Raw genomic sequence first — 22,062 nt, 5'->3', positions numbered from 1 at the left:
AATGGATGGTTGATACCAAGGCTGTGAAATGCCCTACAAGTCGTTTCTTTCTTCCAACGTGGGGAAGAGCCTAGTGGTAGGGAGGAAAGCATTTTTTTCCAGACCTGGCTAGCTCACTTGTTCTAGAGGATACTAGCACATCTTGGAAGGTTAATGCATTCTGTTACTGGTTTTGTAGATAGAGGTGTAAATTTGCCCACACCGAATGGGAATTTGGTCTTGTAAGATGTATTTTCAAAATTTTTGGAAGTGACCTTCTGCATTTTATGTACCACTTTCATATAATCAGCCATATATATTGGAGGGGATCTCTGGAGGTCCTTTGGTCCAACTGCTTGCTTTGAAAGCAGGGCCAGCTTAGAGCAAGTTGCTCAGGGACTTGTCCAGTCACATTTTACTGTCTTAAAGGGTGGCAAGTCCCCACCATCTATGGGCAACCTGTTCCCATACTAGGCCACTCTTGTGGTAAAAACAAATGAATAGCATTCTTAGTGTCTCATTGGAATTTCCCTTGTTGCAGCTTGCATTTGTTGCCTCTTGCCATTTTGCTGTATGCCTCTTTTAGAAGACTCTGACATCATCTTCACTATGCAAGATAGTTGAGGACTGCAATAGGATTCCCTCTTTAGCCTTGTCTTCTTAAATCTGAACAAACCCAGCTTTCCCTGCCTTTCCTGATACATCATGTGCTCCAGCATGCTTATTATAGATAGCTGTGGCCTTTCTCTGGGCTTGCTTCTGTACACCCAAAGTATTTATTTCAGAGCCACAAACTGTATGCTGTGCTCAGCTGTGGCCTCGCAGGCACCGAATAGAGGGCAAGAACCACTCTCTTAACCTTCTACCTCCAGTCCTTGTTAACGTAGAGCCGGATCTGTGGCTGCCTTTGCTGCAGGGGCACATTGCTGACTGAGATTTGACTTGTTCATCAGGTCCCCCAAGTCTTTTCTGCAAAGCTGCTTTCTAATGTATACATGGGCTTTTCCTCTCCCAGATGCAAGGCATTGTCCTGGGATCATCTTTTAGTATTTGTCGTAGGATATTCTCTCCAGATGAATCTGATTCACTTTTTAAGGTTAGTTTTGTAAGAGCAAGGATGATCTTTTTCCCACTACTGAGCAGAGCAGTCTTACTTCAGGATGTGGAAGCAGACCAAGTCAGTGCTTTGCTTGCCAGGAATAGAAATGAGAACAGCACGGATGCTCGAATCTAATAATGTCAGGGCTTTTTACCAGTTTATTAATTCAACTCTGATGCTTTTTTTCTATGCAAATATTTGGTGTTTTTCTTCCTTTTTCCTTAGATCTCTGCCCAGGAAAGCAGAAGAAAAAAGAAAGAATACATGGACAGTCTGGAAAAAAAGTAAGCCAACCTCCCTCCTGTTTCAAGCCGGCCAATAGCACTAGTTCTGGACTGGGAAGGGATCCAGCTGTTGATGCTGAGACTGTTTTGTGCACAGAGTGCCAGCTGCCATCTCGTGGTTATGACTGAGAAAAGGCCCTTCTGGCTTCTGCTTCTGCATGTGCTGGGTGCTACGTTCGTTACACCACCATGTTGCTAACACGCTGATAAAGACTTTAAACCTTAAATAAGGCAAGACCCATCTGCTATTGGCCTCTGCCTCACGCAACTCTGTTGGCCTAGTGGGTAGGCAGTGTCCGTGGAAAGGTGGATTCACAGTGAATATATTCTGTCTTCTAGAGCAGATGGAGACAGAAGTAGAAAGTGGGTGAGTCAGGACTGCCTGGGAAAATAAGCAGGACTCGGGAAAACAGCACGTGACCCATTGACTTCCCTTAGCAAGGAGGAGTCAAACTCCCAGTTAGTGATTTATGTCTCAAATAAATCTTCCTTCCAAGAGACAAGTTTTCTAGTGCATTTATCTTATGCACTTCACCAGATGGATCTGTTAAACCCCTTGTACCATCTTTGGTGATATCCTTGATGTGATTTCCTTTTTGTCTTCTTATCTCTTTATAGTTGAGACTCGCTTTCTCAGAGTTACTGTTACGAAGTTGCACCCTCTGCATCCAGATACCAAAAATATTTCCCTTTACCTTTTTCCTTCTTGAAGCTATTCCAGATGGTCATGTTTGTCTACTTGGGAGTCCCATATTTTTACTTGGACCTTTTATGTGGCATGTTATATGCTAATCTGCTTTAGTTTTGGGGATTTCCAGGGAAAGCGTGGAAATGAGAACTCTCTTGGGAATTAATCTGCTGGCTTATTAGCCTCCATAAACTTGAAATTCGAGGACCTTATTTCGAAAGCATGGCATTTGCCAAATTGCAAAAAATAGTTGCTAACAACATAAATATAGTGTGTTCTGTAACTTTTAAAGTATCTGTCCCATGGCCAAATGTGCAGAGAAAATCTGAGCAGGGTCTTTGCTGTTGCTATTTTGAGGGGCAAAAAGTAGTTACAACCCATCCTAAATGAGCTGCTCCTGCTGGGATGTAGTTGAGCACTGTAAGCAGGTGGTCTGCAGCTAGTAGTATCTTTTGCAATGTGTTTTACACTAAGTATGATTAAAGACTATTACTGAAGTTAGTCGTTGTAACTTCATTAAATGTAGGTAAGATCATAGAGCTCTCTGTGTGAAAGCAAGCTTGGTTTGTTTAACAATAACAATTATAGAATAAATGACTGATTTTTTACATTTCTCTTTCTGTCCTTGTGCTGTCTCCAGAGTTGAGACCTGTTCAAATGAAAATAGCGAGCTGCGTAAGAAGGTTGAAGTCCTGGAGAATACTAACAGGTAAGGTATGAAGGGAATAAAACAAAACTGTAGCATGATATTACAGTGAAAAGTGAAAATCTGGAAGTTAGGACATGAGTTGAAATTAAACAATAGCTATAGCCGATGTGGTTAATGTCACAGAAAGATGAGGAAGGCCAGTTACTGTGATTACAGTGTGATATAAAGCATGAAGGCTTTCATGTCAGGTCCTAAACTGTCTCCCTAGCCTGTGGTGTGCTTGAGAAACCTTTTAGCACCCTTCTTAAGAGTTCTTCTACTGTCCAAGAAAACATAATTAATGATATATAACAAAGAAAAGGCTACAGCCCAACTCTCAGGATTGTCTTTATTTAGTGCAAGATGGTTTTGACAGGAGACCTTGACCTGGAACATGACACTTCTAGAAATTACGGTGCTGAAGCTCAAGAACCATTATTAGTTCCTTCTGGACTACTAAATGTCATTGCAATTATTGTGTACCCTTCTAACCATCTCACACCCTGGAATATCCTTCATTTGGAGGGGGGAAATCAACTTCTTGTTAACTTCTGAAGAAATGGGTGACTCCGTGGTGGCTTTCTCAAAGGACACATGGCAGAAAATGTTGAATAGCTGAGCTTCTAATTGGATGTTAGCTGAGAGTGGAGTGTCAGTCATCGGTTATGCTCAGTGTGTTCTCTAGTGATGGTGAATTCCGATGAGGGACTAGATATGACTTCTAGTTAGAGGTGTTTGTAGTGATGGTTAAATATTACCACTGAACATGATGGTAGCATGGAAGTGTGGGAGGAGACTGGGTTTTGAAGATAAGACCCATGATCGTGGAGGACGGCCCTAGAGCTTGTCTGGCAGCCAATATATTGCTAATTGAGTGGCATGTTGTTTCTAATCTCCGGATTCGATCTCTAATTTCATGGAGCCAGACCCTGTAGCAGTGTAATTTGCTGGAGAGTGTCTCCCACACACTGCTCATGCACGAAGACATCTGCTGCTTGTTTGAAGAGAGCCAAGCCATTTCTGTGCCTCTTGTATCTTCCTCCAGGGTTTTACATAAGACCCAGGAATTGTTCTGTATGTATGGTGTAGGGTTTTCTCTCCCAGGATCTGTCCCAGGAGATGCTGAAGCCAGCTGCTCTAAGGAAAGGTGCAGCTGTGGATGGAACACTCAGACAACATTTTGTCAAGCCTGGAGTTGTTCTCCCCAGTTCAGCTAAATTTGGCCAGCTGTTTTCATCTCGGAGTTGTTGCAGATGTGGTCATGAGAATAGCTTTGTTAGTACTGTCCATCCTTTTAGACAGGACTTTTAGCATCTTCTCTATTATTTGTTGATCTTAGTTCTCTCATGCTAAATGTTCTAAAAATATTTGGCTAAGTGATATTATCTCCAAATCCTTTATACTTTAGGCATGTGGAACGAGTTGCATTGTTTTCTTCCCTCTGCAATAACATTGATATTGATTTGTAATCTGCGGAGAAGCAGATGTTCCTGACCCTCTGCACAGAAATTCTTGTAATTCATTAATTCATGGCAATACTGTTTTGGCTATTTAGATATCAACTATATCTAAAATCTGCTGAAGCTTCAAATTGAAGTACTGAGAGATTTGTAAATTCATCAAGCCTGAATTATATAACAACCTCAAAGAGCCGCGTTTCACCTCAAAGAGCCGCTTTTCTTATTTAGTGTATAATTGTGCAACTATGTAATTCAGAGAATGGTTCCAGGCCCTTGTTTAATGTATATTATCCATTTCCTATGATGAATTCAAAATGTCTGGTTTCCTCATTAGTATTTGCACAGAACCTTGATGTGGCATCCAGAGACTGTTCAAATGTTTCAGAACTTGTCTTCACAGCATCCTATAGCTGGTACTTCCATCTCCTATGTACAGTCAAGAATCAAAGTTCAGAGCAGTGATGGTCAAAATCATGCAGTGTCAGTTTATTCTTGGGTGCCCAAATTTATATGTTAGGACTTTATTTCTCAAAGCACCTAGCATACAGTCATACACATGTGCATCTTATTTAACATGCCCAAAGCAGAGCCCTGGTGGACTTCAGCTGCAACTTTGAGTGTTTGATGCGGTAAAAAATGAAGATGTTGTTGAAGGTATTATCTAAAAGTAGATCTGCAAACATTAGAGCTGTTCTTTTGCTGTGAAAAACTGTAAGAGTGGAAGAATGGTAACGGGAAAATAAGAGCTGTGATTACATGAGGAAATGTTAATGCATTCAAGTGTAGATGAAGACAAAGTTGTTTTTTTACCTTGTTGGAAAACTGGGCTATAGTTGCTTACCTAAAAGTTCACACACATCTATGTATTCTCAGTCAGCATCTTGATTGTATAGTCTGGCTGGAGTTGAGAGGAACTGAAGGGCAATTTCCAAAGCATACAACTATTGAACAGCAGTTTCCTTTCAGTATGTGCAATCAGTTTTTTAGAGCATGTCATTCTATATATAGAACACATTTGCACAGGTACGTACCTAAGTCTTCAGGAAAACCCTGCTTGCATTACAAAATCTGGCTCCAAACCATGGAAACACTAAAATATCTTCTCTTAAAATGTTCCTACATTATTTTCAGCAGCATGAAAAAATTTAGAAGAATCTTCCCTGAGAGCCTATCTTAGCTTGAAATTCTGGATCTGAAAAGATGTCATGTAAAAGTTGCAAGTGTGGTCAAAAAATTTGCATCCAGAAGCATCTCCCTTGACGTTCATGCATCTTAAAAGGCAAGGCAGGAAGCTGGGGACTGAGGTGCAGAGGAGTTTTTAATTCTTATTATTCTGAGTGGGTGACTGCAGCATTTTCGGCAGCTTTGGTATTAGAACACTAGCATATGTTTCCTCTCCTAATTTATGTGACTCAATCCCTTAAAAGAAAGCTGTCCAAGTTCCTTTCTAGGCAGTTTTCTCAAAACTAAGGAAGCACATTATTACATGCATACCTGTTATGTCTTGTAGCCACAAGTGAGCCAGGCTGTCATTGGTTCGAGTAGCATCTGAACATGTGGGGCACGACACTGCTGTCTTAGAAAGCAAAGGGTGTGAGAAGAAGCGGGTACCAAGAGTTGAACTGACTTGTCCCAGTCACCAAGAAGGCTTGATCCACTCACGTTTTGTCCCTGGGACCCAAGGGAGAAACTGCCAGTGATCTAGGGGACTGAATGTGCTTTCTGACACCAGCATTGTCTAGCTGAGAGTCATAGCTATTTGGGCTTAAAGACAGTAGTGAAACATCTGGTGCTGTGTGTGACATAAGAGAAGTACTTTTGCTTTTTACTTCTGTTGAGTCTATATTTATAAACAGATTGACAATCACTTTCCCTGGGTAAATGACAGACATAGGATCCAGTTGGCATATTGTTGAGAGTGCTACACATGGACAGTACATGCAAGTAACTGCTAGAGTTGCTGCATTGGAGTAATGACTAGCAGGTTGTGTAGAACTCCACTCTGACAGGCACCTTAAAGTCAGTGACTTTATAAATACAGCTGGGATGTTCTTCCATTTCTCATGTTCCTGCTCAACCTATTATTATGACTCCCAGTCATCTAAAGATCGAATTGTGTATCAGTCTTACCCACCAAGGGTTTATCAGCACCAAAGCTGCCAGACTTCACTGATTTGCTTGACTTTTCTGTTATTGAGGCTGGTGAAGTAATTTACCAAGTCATTTTCAAGGAGTGAAGGACCTGGATTTAAGCAATGAGGTATCTTGCACTTCATTTCAGGCCACCCTTATAACACATGACAAAGCATGGCAGCCCGGGAGTGACTCCTTCTTTTCAAAGCAGCAGGACAGTGTTTTTAGTGCTGAAACATCTTTGATGAAAAATTGTTCAATTTTTTTCTTTGCAATTCAAATGAGGAAAGATTGTGGACTTTTTTCTGCTTTGGGGTATTTTGGTCTTTCAGCAAAAACCTTACTTTGAGATTTGCTCTCTTTCCTACAAAGAAGACAGGCAGAGAAGGCATCTGTGTGTAGAGTTGGAAGACAGGATAATTTTTCTCTGTCCTTATCAAAATCAGGTGTTGTTTCTTACAAAGTAGATAAAGTCTCTGAAAAGTCTTGATCAAAATAAACAGTGTTTGGTGTCCCCTAGAAACTGTCTTTTTTTGTTTAAATTTATATTGGATTTTAAACTTAAACACTGAAGTGAGGGAGCCTTCCAGGTAGCTAGATCCTGGAGTGACAGATTTTCTCTCCTTAATCAAAGTGTCACTGGAAGCAGAGGGAAAGCCTTGACTTGTTCCTTACTTTGGTCACGGAAGGGGCTCTTCTGAAGATGAATATGTGAATGTGCATAACGAAAACAAGACATCATAGGCAGAGTGAATTTGCTGGCAGTGTGTGGAAGGGAGAGCAGGAGTCTTCAGTCACTTTACAGCTTTCCTATGAGGTGCTTCCATTGGCAGAGAAAAGCGTGAAAGCACCCTCTAATTGAATATCACTGGGAAATGTGTCAGACACAGTGAAAATAATCCCTGTGGGTGCAAACCCCCTTATGCACGCTGCCTTGGGATTGCATTTCCTCCTGTTAGGACTTAGCCATAGGCTGTGTGTTTCACTAAAAGCATTTGTGGCCTTCCTGCTGCTATGTAGAGGGAGCATCTTAGTTTGACTGAGGTACCTGTCCTGCTGAGCAGAGAGCTGCTCCTTTTCCCTCTTAGTCCAGATTATGCCTGCAGCCATCCAGTAGCAACGAAGGCAGCTTTTGCGTGGGAAAAGAGATCTTTTGACCTCAGAATCAAGTATTCTGCCATGCCAGATTCAAATAGAGAATAAAAGCACCAAGGAGTGCCCTATTTTGGCAGTAGCAGAGTAAGCTGGTATCATCTCTGAACAAGCTTGTTTCTTGCCCTCGCCTCGGCTTTTGCTCTTAGTTTGAAAATGCACCTGTAGCCTCATGACTCCCGACACTGAGTCCTTGTCTGTTGAAAAGACAGTAGCTCTGCTCAAACATACAAATTACTGGGGGGAGAAAGAGGTTTTATATGAAGGCAGTTGGTAAATAAGTTGGGGGATGAATCTTCCTCTGTATATAGGAGACCTCAGGATACGTGCCTAATTATACTTTCCAAAAAGAGAGTGTTTTGGAATCAGCTCTCTGAGACTACTCTGCCCAGCAGGTTTTATAAATTCGACACAAAAAGGCAGAGATGAGCAAAATGAGAATTGCCTCTTTTCTGTTGATTTCCCCACCAGCCATTAGCTGTTTTCTCACTGACGCCTCCACAAAAGTGGCAAGAGTGATCAGCATTTCAAGGCTGCTGCTGCTGCCAGCCCCGGAGCTGGGGAGGAGGAGAGCTCCTTCCTCCTCCCTCTGCAGAGCTGTTCTGTGTCGAGCCCAGTAACTCAGGCCCCAAACAGGAAAGATTTAGTCTTCTATAACAGCACAGAAACCACAAGGTTAATGAGGCATTGCTGTATAACATAGCTGGTGTCATATGGTGGGAATGTTATATGCAGTAATTTCTATACTGGAAAATTATATATACCACATACACAAGTCTTTGTGAACCCTGTGCCATGTAGTGGATGTGAGGAGGAACTGGGGAAAGATGCAGAATTTCCCAGGGAATTAGGATGGTCTCATTTACGTGATGGACAGTGTTCTAATATCTTAATTTGCCTGTGGTGTCTCTAATAGTGAGTAAAGGACTGAATTAGACTAATCACTTTCTTTTTTTAAATACTGAGTTGCAGGATAAACCATGCTCTCAAGAGTATGCAAGACATCCTTCCTTAATAAGTTGAGAAGGATCTGCTGGCCCAGATATACCTGCTGTGAGCATGCCTTGTGCTCATTTCAGAAAGCATTCCTGAAGTCCTTGGAATCATTAAACCCTAATTAGCAATGAGCATTGATAATTAAAAAAATCTATAATAATAGGCAGACCAGTGTATATTGAGCTGTGAAGGCACCTCTGGGTCTGTCCTACAATAGCTTTTAGCCAACTTGATCTTAAAATAATCCTAGTTTCTCTGACATCCTGACCTTGCTTCTTGCTTTAGCTTTTGATGTCACAGCCTCCAAAGCTGTTGCCTCAAGTTTTGTGGGGGTTATCCTCCGCAGTAGATTGAGAGACTTACAGGAGAATTGAAAAGTAACATTGGAAACAAACAGCAAATTTAACATCTTGATACAAAATTGTACTATATTTGTGTTGAGGACGACAGACATTTGTGTTACTCCTCATCTGTTAAAAAGCTTTAATGAAAACAAAATGAAAACTTCTGTGAAAATCCTATATCAATCATACTTTGATGTCATTTCCCATTTAAATTACTAGTATCCTGACAGTCATAATTGATGATACTGTAGAAGAAAATCAGCCAGAAAGACAGATGAGTATCATCCTGGTCGGGGAGTGTTGAATTTGACCACAAGAGAATCGCAATTGTGGTTGGGACCTCTGGAATACACAGTCAGAGTAGTCACTTGAAGCATCTGTGATTTTTCTCAGCTCCTGGAGGATTTAGCAAATAGCAGTCAAATGTTTTATTTAATAAATGAATTTGAGAAGTGGAGTCTGTGCCTATATCTGGCTTTAAGACCTTCTCTTTGAAAATGGTCCAGCATGTGGTCCAAACTGCTGTACAGCACGTTTTCAGAAAAAATGAGGTAGCTGTACCTCTACCACTACTTTGAGCAGTTACAAACTTGCTTCTGCACCTCTTCAAGGAATGGTGAAACTCCTGCTGAATTCATGACACAGAATCAGGTTGATATGCATCTAGTCACTTGCATGTAGATCAGTTTCAGTTGTTTGTAAGCTTACCAGAATAATTTCTTCTAGAAACACTGAAAACAATTTTTACTTACAAGAGCTTTCTGAAAGTACTAAAGAAATCATTTTTCAGGACGTCAACTGAGGGAAAGACAAAAGAGCTTTTTGAAAGTTCTGGTGTTAATACATGTAAAAACTTTGTAAAATGGAAAACACTCCTCGCATCAAACTTCAAGGAGAAGACTTTTAACTATCTGTACTTTATATTAAATGCTGTGTTACTGCCAGGTGTGGAATTTGAAGCAAAAAACTATTTAACCAGCAAGCAGATTGGGGTGTGTGATGCTTGTCTGTTATCTTTGCTTTCCAGAACACTTCTGCAGCAGTTGCAGAGGCTCCAAGCCATGGTTGCTGGGAAAGTGTCCCGTTCGTGTAAGGCAGCTAGCACACAGACAGGGACCTGTCTTATGGTGAGTGTCCCTAATGTGAGGAATTACAGGGGAATGAGAATCTCTTTCCACTGCTCAAAGGCAGTTCTGCAAAGCCCCTCACTTGCAAATTCTCAGCTTGGGAATCTTCTCTTCATAATTTGGGAATTAATTCTGAGGTAGGTGAGACTCCTGGCTGATGAAGATTAATGGTGGTGGGAAGGCATTAAATTCTGGAGGAGACCGGGCCTGTCCTTTTGATTGGGTGCTGTGGTGATAAAAGCAGCACTGCTCCTCTGAGTGACCTGTTTTATTATTTCCTACAATATTGTATGTGAGAAATAATGTCTAGGATTGTAAAATGAAAACGAGGGTGACCTTTGATGCGCAGTTCTTTTGATACCAGTAAAAATAAACTTGCTTATCCAAATAAAAAGTCATATTTTACATAAGGCTGTAAATCTAACTCTGTCCTATTTCAGTAATAGTAGTCAGGATAAATAAACAGTTAGAATGAAACTTTTCCCTTTTCCCTCCTTACACTTATCCAGCAAGTTCCCTCTATACTAGTGCTATAAATTGATGGAAATTATTTTCAAGACTTAAGCTGTTCTTCTAGTCTGCTACCCTCTCTGCACTTTGAAGCAAGATTGGGGCCAGGAGCAGAAATAGCCTTAGAAATTCCTGAGAATATCTCTAACACACACGTGGCGGCTGTGTCTGCTTTTCAGTTCTGGAAGTAAGATGACAGGCCAAAATGGTGGCAGACGTTGAAAACAAACTCCGGTGTTGAAAATTGCCCTTTGAAGCACTGAATTGTTATTGTATATATGCCTTTGCTAAGAGGCGCTGTACGTAGTGATGAAAATAGCCTCAAATTACTTGTTTTGAAAAAAATATTAGATCTGCGTTGTGTTGATTCTTAGTTTTGATGTGTGCATGTGGGTCAGGAGCTACTGCACTTACCTGTTTGGCATCTTCCCTTTGCCAGATGGTGGTGCTGTGTTTTGCAGTAGTTTTTGGCAGCTTCTCTCAGAGCTATGGGCCGTATCCTTCTGCTACAAAGATGGTGTTGCCCAGGCAGCATTCCTCATCAGAGTCCTACACAGACTCCATTGGTAAGTGACAACTATCCTAGTCTTGCTCCTTCCTTGGTTGTGCTTCGGCACTTGTCTTCCACCCGCATCCCTAATCCCCTCCTCAAGCACCTCTGCTCCTTAGCCAGCCATTCCTTGATACACCTGTGTTTTTCAAAGGAGGATGGTTTGGCAAGGTATGCTGATGGTAGCAGGCTCCATAAACACAAGCAAAGCCTTTTCCTCACTAGTCTGCTTCTGTTTAAATCAGTTTTGTTTCTGTTTGTGGAATTAAAGCTAGTGGTCTGTAAAAAGTAGCAGTATTTCTACTTGGTAGCAAACATTCGTACTGTTAAAATAACCAACTGATATCAGCTGGTGTTTCCTTTGCTAGTGTCAACAAAGAGTCCAAGGACTGAGTGGGAAACTGTTAGTATTACATACTCATCGTGAACCAGTTGCTTTCAATGTATATTATGGAAGTGATTGTTTCACTTTGTTCTTGTTCTGTGAATAATTCAGAGCTTTTTGATCGCTGCCTGAACCACCACTGTGGTATCTTTCCTCAGCTATCAAATTACCAATTAATCACTATCAAGAGAAAAGACCTCTGCACCTTTAGTTCTGCTCTGACAGTTTCCATTTCCTAAAATGACCACGGCTGTTCTCTGAGCTGCCTGTTTCTCGTGTCTTTTTGCCTTGTCTTTGTATGCAGTGAGGTCAAGGAGTCTGCTAATTTATGAAGAGCCTCACCAACTGGAGGAGTCGTCAAGCCCGATCTCCTTTGCAGATCGCAATGACAGGCAAGCAGACACTTCCAAGTATGCAGCACTGTCCCTGGAAGCCATGCCAGGGACACAGCAGGATGATATCATGCAGTTCACAATAGCCAACGAGACGAGGCTAGAGAAATCGGTGCTGCTGGGCCTGCAGCAGCACAGGTGAGTGCAGGTTGGGCTGCTTGTCATACAGGTGTCACTGTCATTTGTGCCTGTGGGCCAGCAGTAAGACTAGAGGCTCAGCTACGCTGGGAACTGTGAAACATGAAGAGCTTGGTCTCTGTCTGGAGAGCCTACAGGCAAAGTTGTTGTTACTCTGGAAAAGTGGTTGCAACAATATTGTAGTAATACAGCTACTGAACTCCTCAGTGCTTCTGCCAAAAACGTAACCCCTGTAAGCCTGTTAGTTGTGCCTGCCCACTTCTTTAAGCACTAACTTCTGTGTCTTCTGAAGGAATAAGCTTTTGCCAGTTGCGTGGAAGTGTGAGGCTGTGACTCACTGGGCTTTCTATGAGGTTAGGGTGTAAAGAGCTGCAGCATCTTGCAGCAGTGATCTTACTAAAGCATTACTGTGGAAAGTTTGCCGGACTCTGTTGTAAGAGACAGACCTGTAAAGTTATCTGAACTACTTAACACAGCATTCCGTAGTGATTTTTTTTTTTTTTTGTTAAGCATAAGTGTAAGTTTTTGGGGCCTCTGAAAAGAGAGAGATTCACTGGTTTTAATATGTGTGTGCAGTTTTCTTTCCACTGTACCTGTTCTTGTCCTGCCACTGTCCTGTTGGCCCAGATCTTGGTCTCTGCTAACAAGCAGTAGCAAGCACACCAACCAGTGGAGAGAGGAATTTTGTTTGGAAGCATGGTATTCTGATGTCTAGGATGAGCCATGTCACCCCAAGCATGCCTTCTGAGCATGGTGTCAAAGTTATACCTAGAGCCAAAGAGATGACTAATTTAGTGTGTTGCCATCCTCCAACTAACAAGTACCTGATAAATGCTAAGTGTCGTCTTAGCATTAGCCAGTTCAGGCATGATAGGTGCTTTTAAAAATGACTAACTGTTAGTGTTAACCTTTATTGTTTTGGTTTTTTTGTTCCCTACAGAGTCAGCTCTGAACTAGAAGGAAATGAAACACTGAAGATAATTGAAATAGATAGAAGAGTCAATGCCACCTCTTAAAAATAAATAAGACCTTTTTTCTTGACTTCCCTCTTTCCCACATATTGTCAACCAAAGTCCCCCCTGACTAGTCATCCTCAGTGAACCAAAGCACAAAAGAGAGGAGTTCAACTTCTGCATCGACTGGTGAGGCTGTGACTGCAGATGGGATCTCTTGTCTTTGTAACTCCCTTCCTCACTTCACACACAGTCCCTGTCTTTGCTTTTATTCCTTTCCTGTCTAATACTGCAAGGGCAGGATTGAATTATGATGGCAGATGATGCCAGCAGTGTGCCGGTGACTGGTGTGTGTGCGTGCGTGCATGCACATATCCTAATCTGAACACAAAGATTCTTTCTGTAGAAAAATGAATACGCAAAACCAATGGGAACATGTGGGATGATAGGTTTCTTAGGAGGAGATAACTGAGAGAAAGAGGAGGTGCAGCATGGTGCAGCTCTGAATCTTATCCACAGCTCCATGCCTATTGGTCTACAGCACCTGAGCCTTTTGGGGGGTATTGAGAAGCACGTATATAGCCTGCTTCTGAAGGGACAAGAAAGGGCCCTGATACTGCTGAGTTAACATGGGCAGGAGAGGGGTGGGCAATGACGATGCTGAATTGTCCTCCCCTAGCTCTTTCTCTTCTCCCCTCCAGCCTCCTTATCATTTCGTGGGGTAAATTTCTCTGGGTTGAAAGCAGTCCCGGTAGGCTTCCCTACTGCTTCCACCCTTGTGGAATTCAAGCAAAGATCAGTTGCTGTCTTGTCACACTTTGTGTGGGAGAATTACACTAGTTTTTCTAAATCTGTTTAGAAAGCAGGTTTTGTTAAATTTATGCAATGTTTTGGATGGATGTCCTTTAGTCTGCTTAAGGCTAATCTATTTAGCTTAAAACAGTTCCTTCCCAATAAACTAAATCAATGTAAGGCTTAAATCAGAAGTGCCTCCTGAGAGGACCATATGGTTTTAATTTATTAGCTTCTAGATGCATTGATGGAATTTCTTACGTAGACCTGGTCTCAGATTGTCCTGTATTTTCCTTTCCTTGCCATCTTCCTGTTACTATTGTAAATAGTATTTATTAGCTTTGCAAAATTTTGTTCAGGCAGTTGCAATGAAGAGAACTGAGCTTCCCTAACCCTGCAAGTGGTCTGGGCGAACTCTGATATGAGACACAAAATATTCACCCATTCCCGCCCCCTAAACTTGAGTTGCCCTAAAATAAAGCCATGTGTCTTATCTTCCTCGTACCTCCTTTTCCAGAGATGTGATCTTGGACCAACCGCTTAGCAGAAAAGACGTGCTCCAGCTAGGCACAGTTCAGGGCTGGCAGTGGTAGATACTGTCTTAACTGTATGGCAAGAGAGCCGCTGGCCTGAGGAGTTGAGTGTTTAGGCAGGAAACAAGGCAAAAGAGGAATGAGATGGGTACACAGGGAGGTGAAAAGACTGGCCCAAGTTCAGTGGAAAAGCCAAGAGCAGTATTCAGGTCCGATCCTGGTCTAGTACTCTTCTCCCTGCTTTGTTTCCTCCTTGTCCCAGGCAGCTGTTGCCTTTAAGGGTTCTCCCTCTCTCAGTGCCCTGGTCATGCCTTTGCCTGAGCTGTGCTTCTTGCAGTGGCACAGTTGAACCTACCCCAGGATTTGAGCAGAGTTTTGTCTGGTTACTACAGAAGGGCGCTCGGACTCCATTGAGGATGGATTTAATGTGAAAATTCTAATTTAGCAGGCTAGCATAGCTACTTTACAGTTTACCAGAAGTCAATTTAAAAAAAGAATAATGAACTTTGAAGCTCTTTTTTCTTCTTTTTTTTTTTTTTTTTCCTAGTGACAAATAAGGGAAAAACTAACCTAGCCTTACAAGTAATTTTTTACCATGTACAGTAGATATTTCCTGCAAGTATTCTATTTTGTAAAATATTGGATTTGTATTTTATTACAGCAGCTGCCACACCAGCTCCTTTCTTGTTCTTCATTCTCCTTGGACTTTCTTCCTTCAGTATCCTATTTGCAGCCTTCAGGACTGACTCAAAACTCAGTGAAATGAATGGAAGGAATTCAGTGAATTACAAGGGGCTGTGGATCAGTCCCCACTGTACCATTTTAAGAAGGTGTTTCACATTAGTGGAAGTGAAACGTGAGTCTGACTCCGTGAGCTAGTGATGAGTTTTGGTGTACAGATGTACTTTTTAGGTAATGCCCTATTCCTCTATGCAAGTGCCTTTTTGTTATTTTATCTTTGGTGGCAATGAGAGGAGAAATGCTGTTGTAGTCTATTTTGCAAGTGTTCCCTTCTCGGCATGGGTCAGTCTCCTCCCTAAAGTATCTTTCCCTTCACAGTGATCCTGCTGAGTCCTCTGAGTCATTCCAGTATCCACCAACAACTTTGTATGGTTTGTTTTTTTGGGTTTTTTTGTGTTTTTTTTGGTTTTTTTGGGGTTTTTTTGGTTTGTTTTTTTTTTTTTTTTTACGATTTAAGGCTTCATGTAAATAACGAGCACTGGTGGGTGCCACAAGGGATGGCTGCATTGCTTAGCCACATGAGGTCAGCAAAGCGGCAGGAGAAAGCTGGGACTGACCCTTCCATTTACGGTATGGCTGGTCAGTGTAAGCGGGCAAGATCATAGCTTAGAAAATTCCTTAAATGGTCTTTGTTTTCAGAGCACCCATGGTTTGCCACCTCTGGGGGCAACTGAATGCTCAAGTCTTCTGCAAAAGAGGCCCCATGCTGTCAAGCCCAGCACTGCTCCTATTAGTTTTTGCAGTTTGCGCTGTGCGTGAGTAGGAGGCCGCTCTGCCTGAGCTCATGCCCATTAAATGGAACACCTCCTCTTGCAGATACAGCTGACTTTGCTGTATTAAAACCAAAATTGAATTATTTCTCAGTACTTAAAGGACAGATGATTTCACAAACACTAGACAATCCCCTCTCTCTGAAACCTACTGCACTAGTCACCATTAAAGCTTTGCCCTTTTTTTTGCTTAAATTGGGCATGTCGGTTCAGATCTGATTGGGAGATAGTCATGGTTTCATCGGGAGCATTTTAAACTGGCCACAGTCTCGGTCAGTCCTCTGAACTAATTCATCCAAGCCAGTATGGCCATACTAATTTTCTTGTAACGGTTTGATAATATATAATCTTAATTTGTGTAATTCTTTAAGTTATTTTTAGATATTCTTTCGGGGAATCTCTTGACCTAGCACACACATTGCTTGGGGATTTATTATATTAAATGTTACTTCTTTATAGTGAGGAAAACCTTTGCTTTACTTTGGTATTTTTGTGATAATTTTTCTTCAGGGGCCTTAATACAACAGATTTATCTGCTAGATACTAGGGGCCAAAGAATCTCCTGTCATTATCTACCCACAGGCTGTTATGTGACAAAGACCTCACCATCTCCAGAGGTGGTTTATGCCCATGTTACGTATCTAGCAGGGGGACGGAGGAGGCAGGACACATGCAATTGCACTGCCAGCCTCAGCAGCCCGAGGGTGAACGTTGATGCACTGCGGACCACGTGGAGAGGCAGCTGTATGTGCTCTGTGCTAAGGGCATAGGGAAGGAGTAGTAATGCGTATTCAGGGAAGATGCCAGTAAAAGTGCTTTTAATTAGCTCAGCTATATTACTTGAGGTCTTAGCCTTCTGCCAGTATACTTTTTCCAGTGATCAGTGACTTGGTGCTGTAGAAGGATGTGTGTGTATGGACAGGGTAGGCAAAGGCCTTATGTGCTACTTAATTTCCATTTCCGCTAGAGGACTTAAGTGATCCTTAGAGTCTTCAGCTGTAATGTTGTGCTTCTTGTAGCGTGATTCTATGCACACTAATAAACTTACCTTTTGTCCTGTAGCTTTAAAGCATGTCTAGATCTGTTGGGTCTTTGCTTCTAGGGAGATAAGCTATGAAGGAATGTAGGGCATTATTTTTTTATATATATTTTAAAAGCATCAGCAGAGGGCATGTGACAGTTCTAACCTTGTCAGTGTGTAGGTATTGTTGAGTTTTTTTCCCCAGGCTATTTATAGTTCTTTGCTGCATTTCGCTTATTTCATCCGTACCATTCAATATTTTTCAGCAGCACAGACTAATAATGGATTAGGCTGGGCTGAGGTTCTTAGGCCAGATCCCAGCTGCTACGACACAGCCTGCTTGTCGTTATACAACTTTTGGAGGCTGCAGGTCTGGTTTATACTGGCAGGGGACCTCTGCCATATCTCTCTGTGTAACAGTGTATCTCAATGTATTCTTGATTTTTCTAATATAGAGCTGAAAATTAATCTAAAAACTTTTCTTCTTCTTTTTTTTTTTTTTTTCCTGCTAAAGAAACCAACCCACCTCTCTGCTCCCATCCCCCAAACTATCAGTGGTGAATTCTGTCTAGACGCATTTAGAATGTAGGTCAAGTAAATGAACGATACTAATTGCTACGTTGGGAGGGATTTCCACTGAGTATTTGGGCTCTAGATTCTAGCTTATGCCAAGAGGCCATTGTACAAAACCCACGCAGCTAAGAACAGAGGTATACAGAGTATTTTTATACTCCTGGTGACTAAAATACTTCTTTCTCAAGTCACTAATTAGAAGGGGAACATTATGTATTCTGAAGGTGAAACGGTAGGTCAGTAATCTGTAACAACAGAAGTTCTACTAGCCTATAGAAGTGTAGTGCTATGATGTGTTGCTGCTTTTCACTATAGCGTTAAGAATAAACAACTCTGGGGGGTTGCAAAGATGAATGAACTGGCTTGTGTGTTAAGGCCTTTACAAATAAGATGAAAGGATTCAGTCAATGAGCCAGGACATTGTAGCTTTCTTGTGGCCAACAAAATGACAGTGGGCATTCGGGGATATGTTGAGGTTGTGATCCCAGTTAGTACCACATTGCTTAGGTGATCAACATCCATTGGAGACTCCAGGATTGTGAGGGAGATTGCTATTTGGTTTTGTGGTTTTCAGGTCTGGCCTTTTCCTGCTTTGCCAAGGTGTATATATATATGAATGCACTTCCTACATAGGAAAGATTGCATCTTGCAGGAAACCCTCGTTTGTGATGCTGAAATGGAGGCTGGATATTCTTTATTAGCAGTATTCTCTTCTCTGCCCTGAAGCCAGTATCCTTAATCTTTCTCCAAGAGTTGGAACTGAATAAGTGAGAAGAAAACACAAGCAACCTGGATTTGTAGATCTATTTTACAGAAAAGAAATGGCAGGTGAAGGGAATCCTGATGTCACAGGGAACATTCTAGTCCCTGATTCCATAAATCAGCAGTGATAGTCTTTTTCATTAGTTCCCCCCTTGTTTTAGCTTTAGTCTTCCCCTTGCTCTTTAATACTAAACAGTCCTATTTATGCATACCTGACCTTTATGGTATATGCCATTTTCCCTTCCAACCAGCAGGAAAAAATCGTTTTGAACTTTCGTAGCCCATAATTAAGGGAGTGGAAGGGAGAGAGGGGGAAGCAGAGGCAGGTAATCAGTTTCTTTTAACAGAACTCTGCTCGTATCTGACTTTGCCATATCAGATCTTAATTCAGTGGTGCTGATGTAACAGTGTCTTGCTTTTTTCATTTGTACAGTTAGCAACAATGAGTGCGAGTGTGTGTGTATCTGTGCATGTGTGCATGGTGAGTAACTTTAAAAAAACAAAAAGGCAGAGTTGTTTTCTTAATGCAGTAAGCATCACTAAGTAAAGGCATCTACCTGAACACACAGGACACATTCCACTTGGTGCAACAGAAAGTCCAGGTGTTTCTGTCTGAAACCTGTTCACATTCCATCTCACCGAGCACTCATGAAACAGTCATGTGAATTGCTGTCTGAAGTGTGTGCTATTAGTAATTGTAGACTGAAAGTTGTTGCACTGTCATTTTGCGTGTATGCATAGACTGTCTGGCCTTTCTGTAGGACAGCTCTGTTTGGTACAAAAAAAATAATTACTTTAGGTTTGATTGTATCTTCTGGTGTCATTTTTGTTCTGCAGAGTTATGGCTTTGAATGCTTTTTTTTGTTTCTTTTGTTTTAATGGTGTAAATTAGCCTTAAAAAGTGGCCCCTGGGAGCTGATGGCTCAAGGAAAGTCATTTTATTGAGCTGGTCTTCTGGGAGAGTACCTGAAGATTACCCCCTCCTGGGAGGGAGCACTACTGCCCTGACCACCATGCGGGCACAGCAAGATGCCAGCAAGGGGAAGCAGTTTGCTCTCAGAGGGCCATGCCGTGATGCAAGTACATCACAGTTTCCCTGAGATTTGCTGGTCTTATTACTTGATGTTACCCTTCTGAAGAGAAATACATATCCAGGGCCAAAGCCATTGCCCTGGGCCATGCAAAACAATAGCTTGTGACTCCAAGTTACTCTTCGTGTGACACCCTTAAGGCTTTCCAGCTGTTATTTCCCTTTCCTTCTGTTCATGTGGATACAGTATGGGTTTGTGCAAAGATTTAAAACAATCTAAGATTAAAAGAACAGTGATACTACTGCAAAAAGCACACACCCCCTAAACTCCTTGGTAAACTCCATTGGAGCGTCTTCTGACTGCAGGTATCTCTGTTCTTTTGCCACAAGTCTATTTAACTCTGTGTATGTGTGTTCAGTGGCCTCTCTATTTTTGTACAAGCTCTGTCATCTGGATACGGTCCCACCTGATTTTTCACACTGCAAACATGTCCATTGGGTGGAAAGAAATTGCTATTTTTCCTTTTTAAATCGTCTGCTTGATTCTATGGGAGGGCAGACTACCTGCTTTTGTAGCCTAAACATGTATGTAGCGAAGTATGTTATGCTTTTCATTTCCTGCAAATAAATATTTTCTGTAGAAAAAGCAAGTGCAACTTGTTTGCTTTCCTAATGGTTGGAAAAGTTCTGGTCCCTTGGCTTTCCCAAGTGTGGCGCTGCGCACAATGCGTCCATCTTCACACAGCAGAACTACCAGTACTTCAGCACATTGCTAGACAGAGGGGTTACAAGCAGCAGTGTGTGTTTTTACTGAAGCTGGCAACCCCTTCTCTTTTTTTGAAATTAGGGGAGAATTGTGTCTGTCAATGGGTGGAAATTAGGCAAAGGCTGATGGTGTTTTATAAGGATAATGGCACTTGAGTGCAACTGTGTGATACAGCCCCATTAATATTGAATTGTCTCTCTCTAAAAGTGGGATCCAGGGAGGCTGATGCTCAAGGAGGCACTAGCTTCAGCCTGATGATACCTGTCTGCTAGAGCGTGCTGGAGCTTGATTCGTATGGGCCAAATAGCCCCCCTGCAAGGCAAGGCCTTTCCCTGCACTGACTTGATGCTGGGCAGCTAATTGCTTAAACTGAAGTAATCTCCTAAAAGAGATTTTTCTGCTTTGGCTTTTAGGGGTTGGGTCCTCTGCTGGCCTCTGCTCCTTCCCTTACTCTGCGTCACCTCAGGAGCTGCCTCCAGCAGTTCAGAAGCTGCTGTTTTGCCTGTGTGAACAGTCGACATTGTCCACCAGTGCAGAAGCAGCACCCAGCCAGGGGAACAGAATTAACCTTTGCTACTTTGAGTAGACGTGGAAAAGAAAACACCTGATTTCTTCCAGTCTGGGGACTCCGTGGCTGTGCTGGCCATCCAGGGAACTTGGCGGTGAATGACCTAGTGCAGATAAGAAAATTACCCCGTGCAGAGCTGGCTTTGTAAATGGTATAGTCATTTGTATTACACTAGCTTTCTACTAGGAAAGAGACCTTATATCTGGAGTACCGTGCATCCATACGAGAGCAACCAACAGCTTCTCCTCTGCAGGAACTGCTAGCGATGGAAGTAATAGTTCTAGCTTTACTGAACTGAAAATGGAAGTGTGACAGATGGCTTTGGTGCCTCCTTTTCAAGGCCTTTTATAAAAGGCTGTTTAGAGGTTGGGGAAGGCAGTGTACCATGAAAATCGGAACACCCTGGCCTGCACTACGTTTGTGGCTGGTGCTGATTTTCAGAAAAGCTTTGGTTTTGGGCTGAAGAGGTTAAAGTAGCAGAAGAAGTTGGCAGTGAAGGAAAAAGCTCTACTCTGGTGCTTTTATCCCAAGGATTGTCTTTGCTGACCACCACCATTCACTGTCACAAGAAAAGGACATTGGAATGAGAGGTTGGTTTTTCACCTGGCCAGGTTTTTTTGTCAGTCCTGTTGCGCACACAGTCTCCACGCAGTGCTGTAACAGAACAGCTCTCCCAGGCGAAGCACGGTTCCAGCATCAGCCACATTATCTAAGCCCCGCCTCAGTCACAGCAGATGATGAAGCAGTTCTTTCTCACAAAATTTGGTTTCTGTGCCTGAATGAAGAAGGTCTGTGGTGCTTTCCCTTGGAAGGTGGGGTAGAAGGGCTTTACTTTGTCCTTGGAAGTTCTGCATCCCACTCCTTTGCTGTCATTGTTTCAGAGGTCACTGCAGCCGCTGTCTTTCTCCTGCTGCAGCTGGGTGCCCCTTGCTTTCTGAACAGGCAATTTCACTTGCCAGAACTATTGATGCAGCGCAATTCTTAGCAGCATCAAGCCATACATACAACATTTTTAGAGGAAAATCATCAAACTGTGACTGATTGGGAAAGTTACCCTCAGCTTAGTTTTAGCTGAGCTCAGTTCCTCCAAGCATACAAAACACCGGCTGGTGATTAACAATTGGTTAAGAATCTCCTCGAGTCTCACTATTACCCTTAAAGCATCACGCAGCAGGCAATGCTGCAGGGAATCTGTGATTAAAAAAGAAACCCACATACAACGGAGAAATGCTGGGTGATGAGCTGTCAGCCTTGCTACCTATCACCCTCCGGTACATGCTGTTCTTTGAAAAGCATGTTACTGTTTGAATTCAAGGCTGAATTTCGATACTCGTTTCTCAGGCTAATTCCCATGGCAGGGCAGGAGGAAGGGTGTCCAAATGCAGCTTGCAGTGCCTCTCACGGTGTGGTTTGGGTAGTAAGTCTTCACCCTTTGCTGTTAGCTATTGCTTGTACCTATTTTACAACATCACAGACTTTGCCATCCTTGGAGGTATTCATGGTAGATTCATTACCAGTACTCCCTTTCCTGGTTCATTTCTTTTGGGTTTTTTCTAGAACATGGACCTCATTAGCTGGGAGTTTAGAAGCAGTGAGCAAAAGCTTGCATCTTTGCCATAAGTAAAATA

The 22,062-nt window shown here is 42.3% G+C and overlaps 1 protein-coding gene across 2 annotated transcripts in view; it reads left to right on the top strand.

The window, feature by feature from the left end:
• The window catches only part of CREB3L2 (cAMP responsive element binding protein 3 like 2), an 85,617-nt gene extending 65,871 nt beyond the window's left edge, over positions 1-19,746 (top strand). For both annotated transcript variants that reach the window (XM_055710832.1, XM_055710831.1), the window contains exons 7-12: positions 1,304-1,362; positions 2,691-2,759; positions 9,851-9,950; positions 10,900-11,026; positions 11,700-11,925; positions 12,866-19,746. In XM_055710832.1, coding sequence (XP_055566807.1) covers positions 1,304-1,362; positions 2,691-2,759; positions 9,851-9,950; positions 10,900-11,026; positions 11,700-11,925; positions 12,866-12,941 — 657 coding nt within the window. In that variant the 3' untranslated portion in view covers positions 12,942-19,746. The remainder of the gene's footprint in view (positions 1-1,303; positions 1,363-2,690; positions 2,760-9,850; positions 9,951-10,899; positions 11,027-11,699; positions 11,926-12,865) is intronic.
• Positions 19,747-22,062: the final 2,316 nt, after the last annotated feature.

Source organism: Falco cherrug, chromosome 5 (genome assembly GCF_023634085.1).
Source record: "Falco cherrug isolate bFalChe1 chromosome 5, bFalChe1.pri, whole genome shotgun sequence".
In the NCBI taxonomy this organism is placed as follows: Eukaryota; Metazoa; Chordata; class Aves; order Falconiformes; family Falconidae; genus Falco; species Falco cherrug.
Note: the sequence above shows the minus strand (reverse complement) of the source record. Positions and strands in the feature narration are given on the sequence as shown.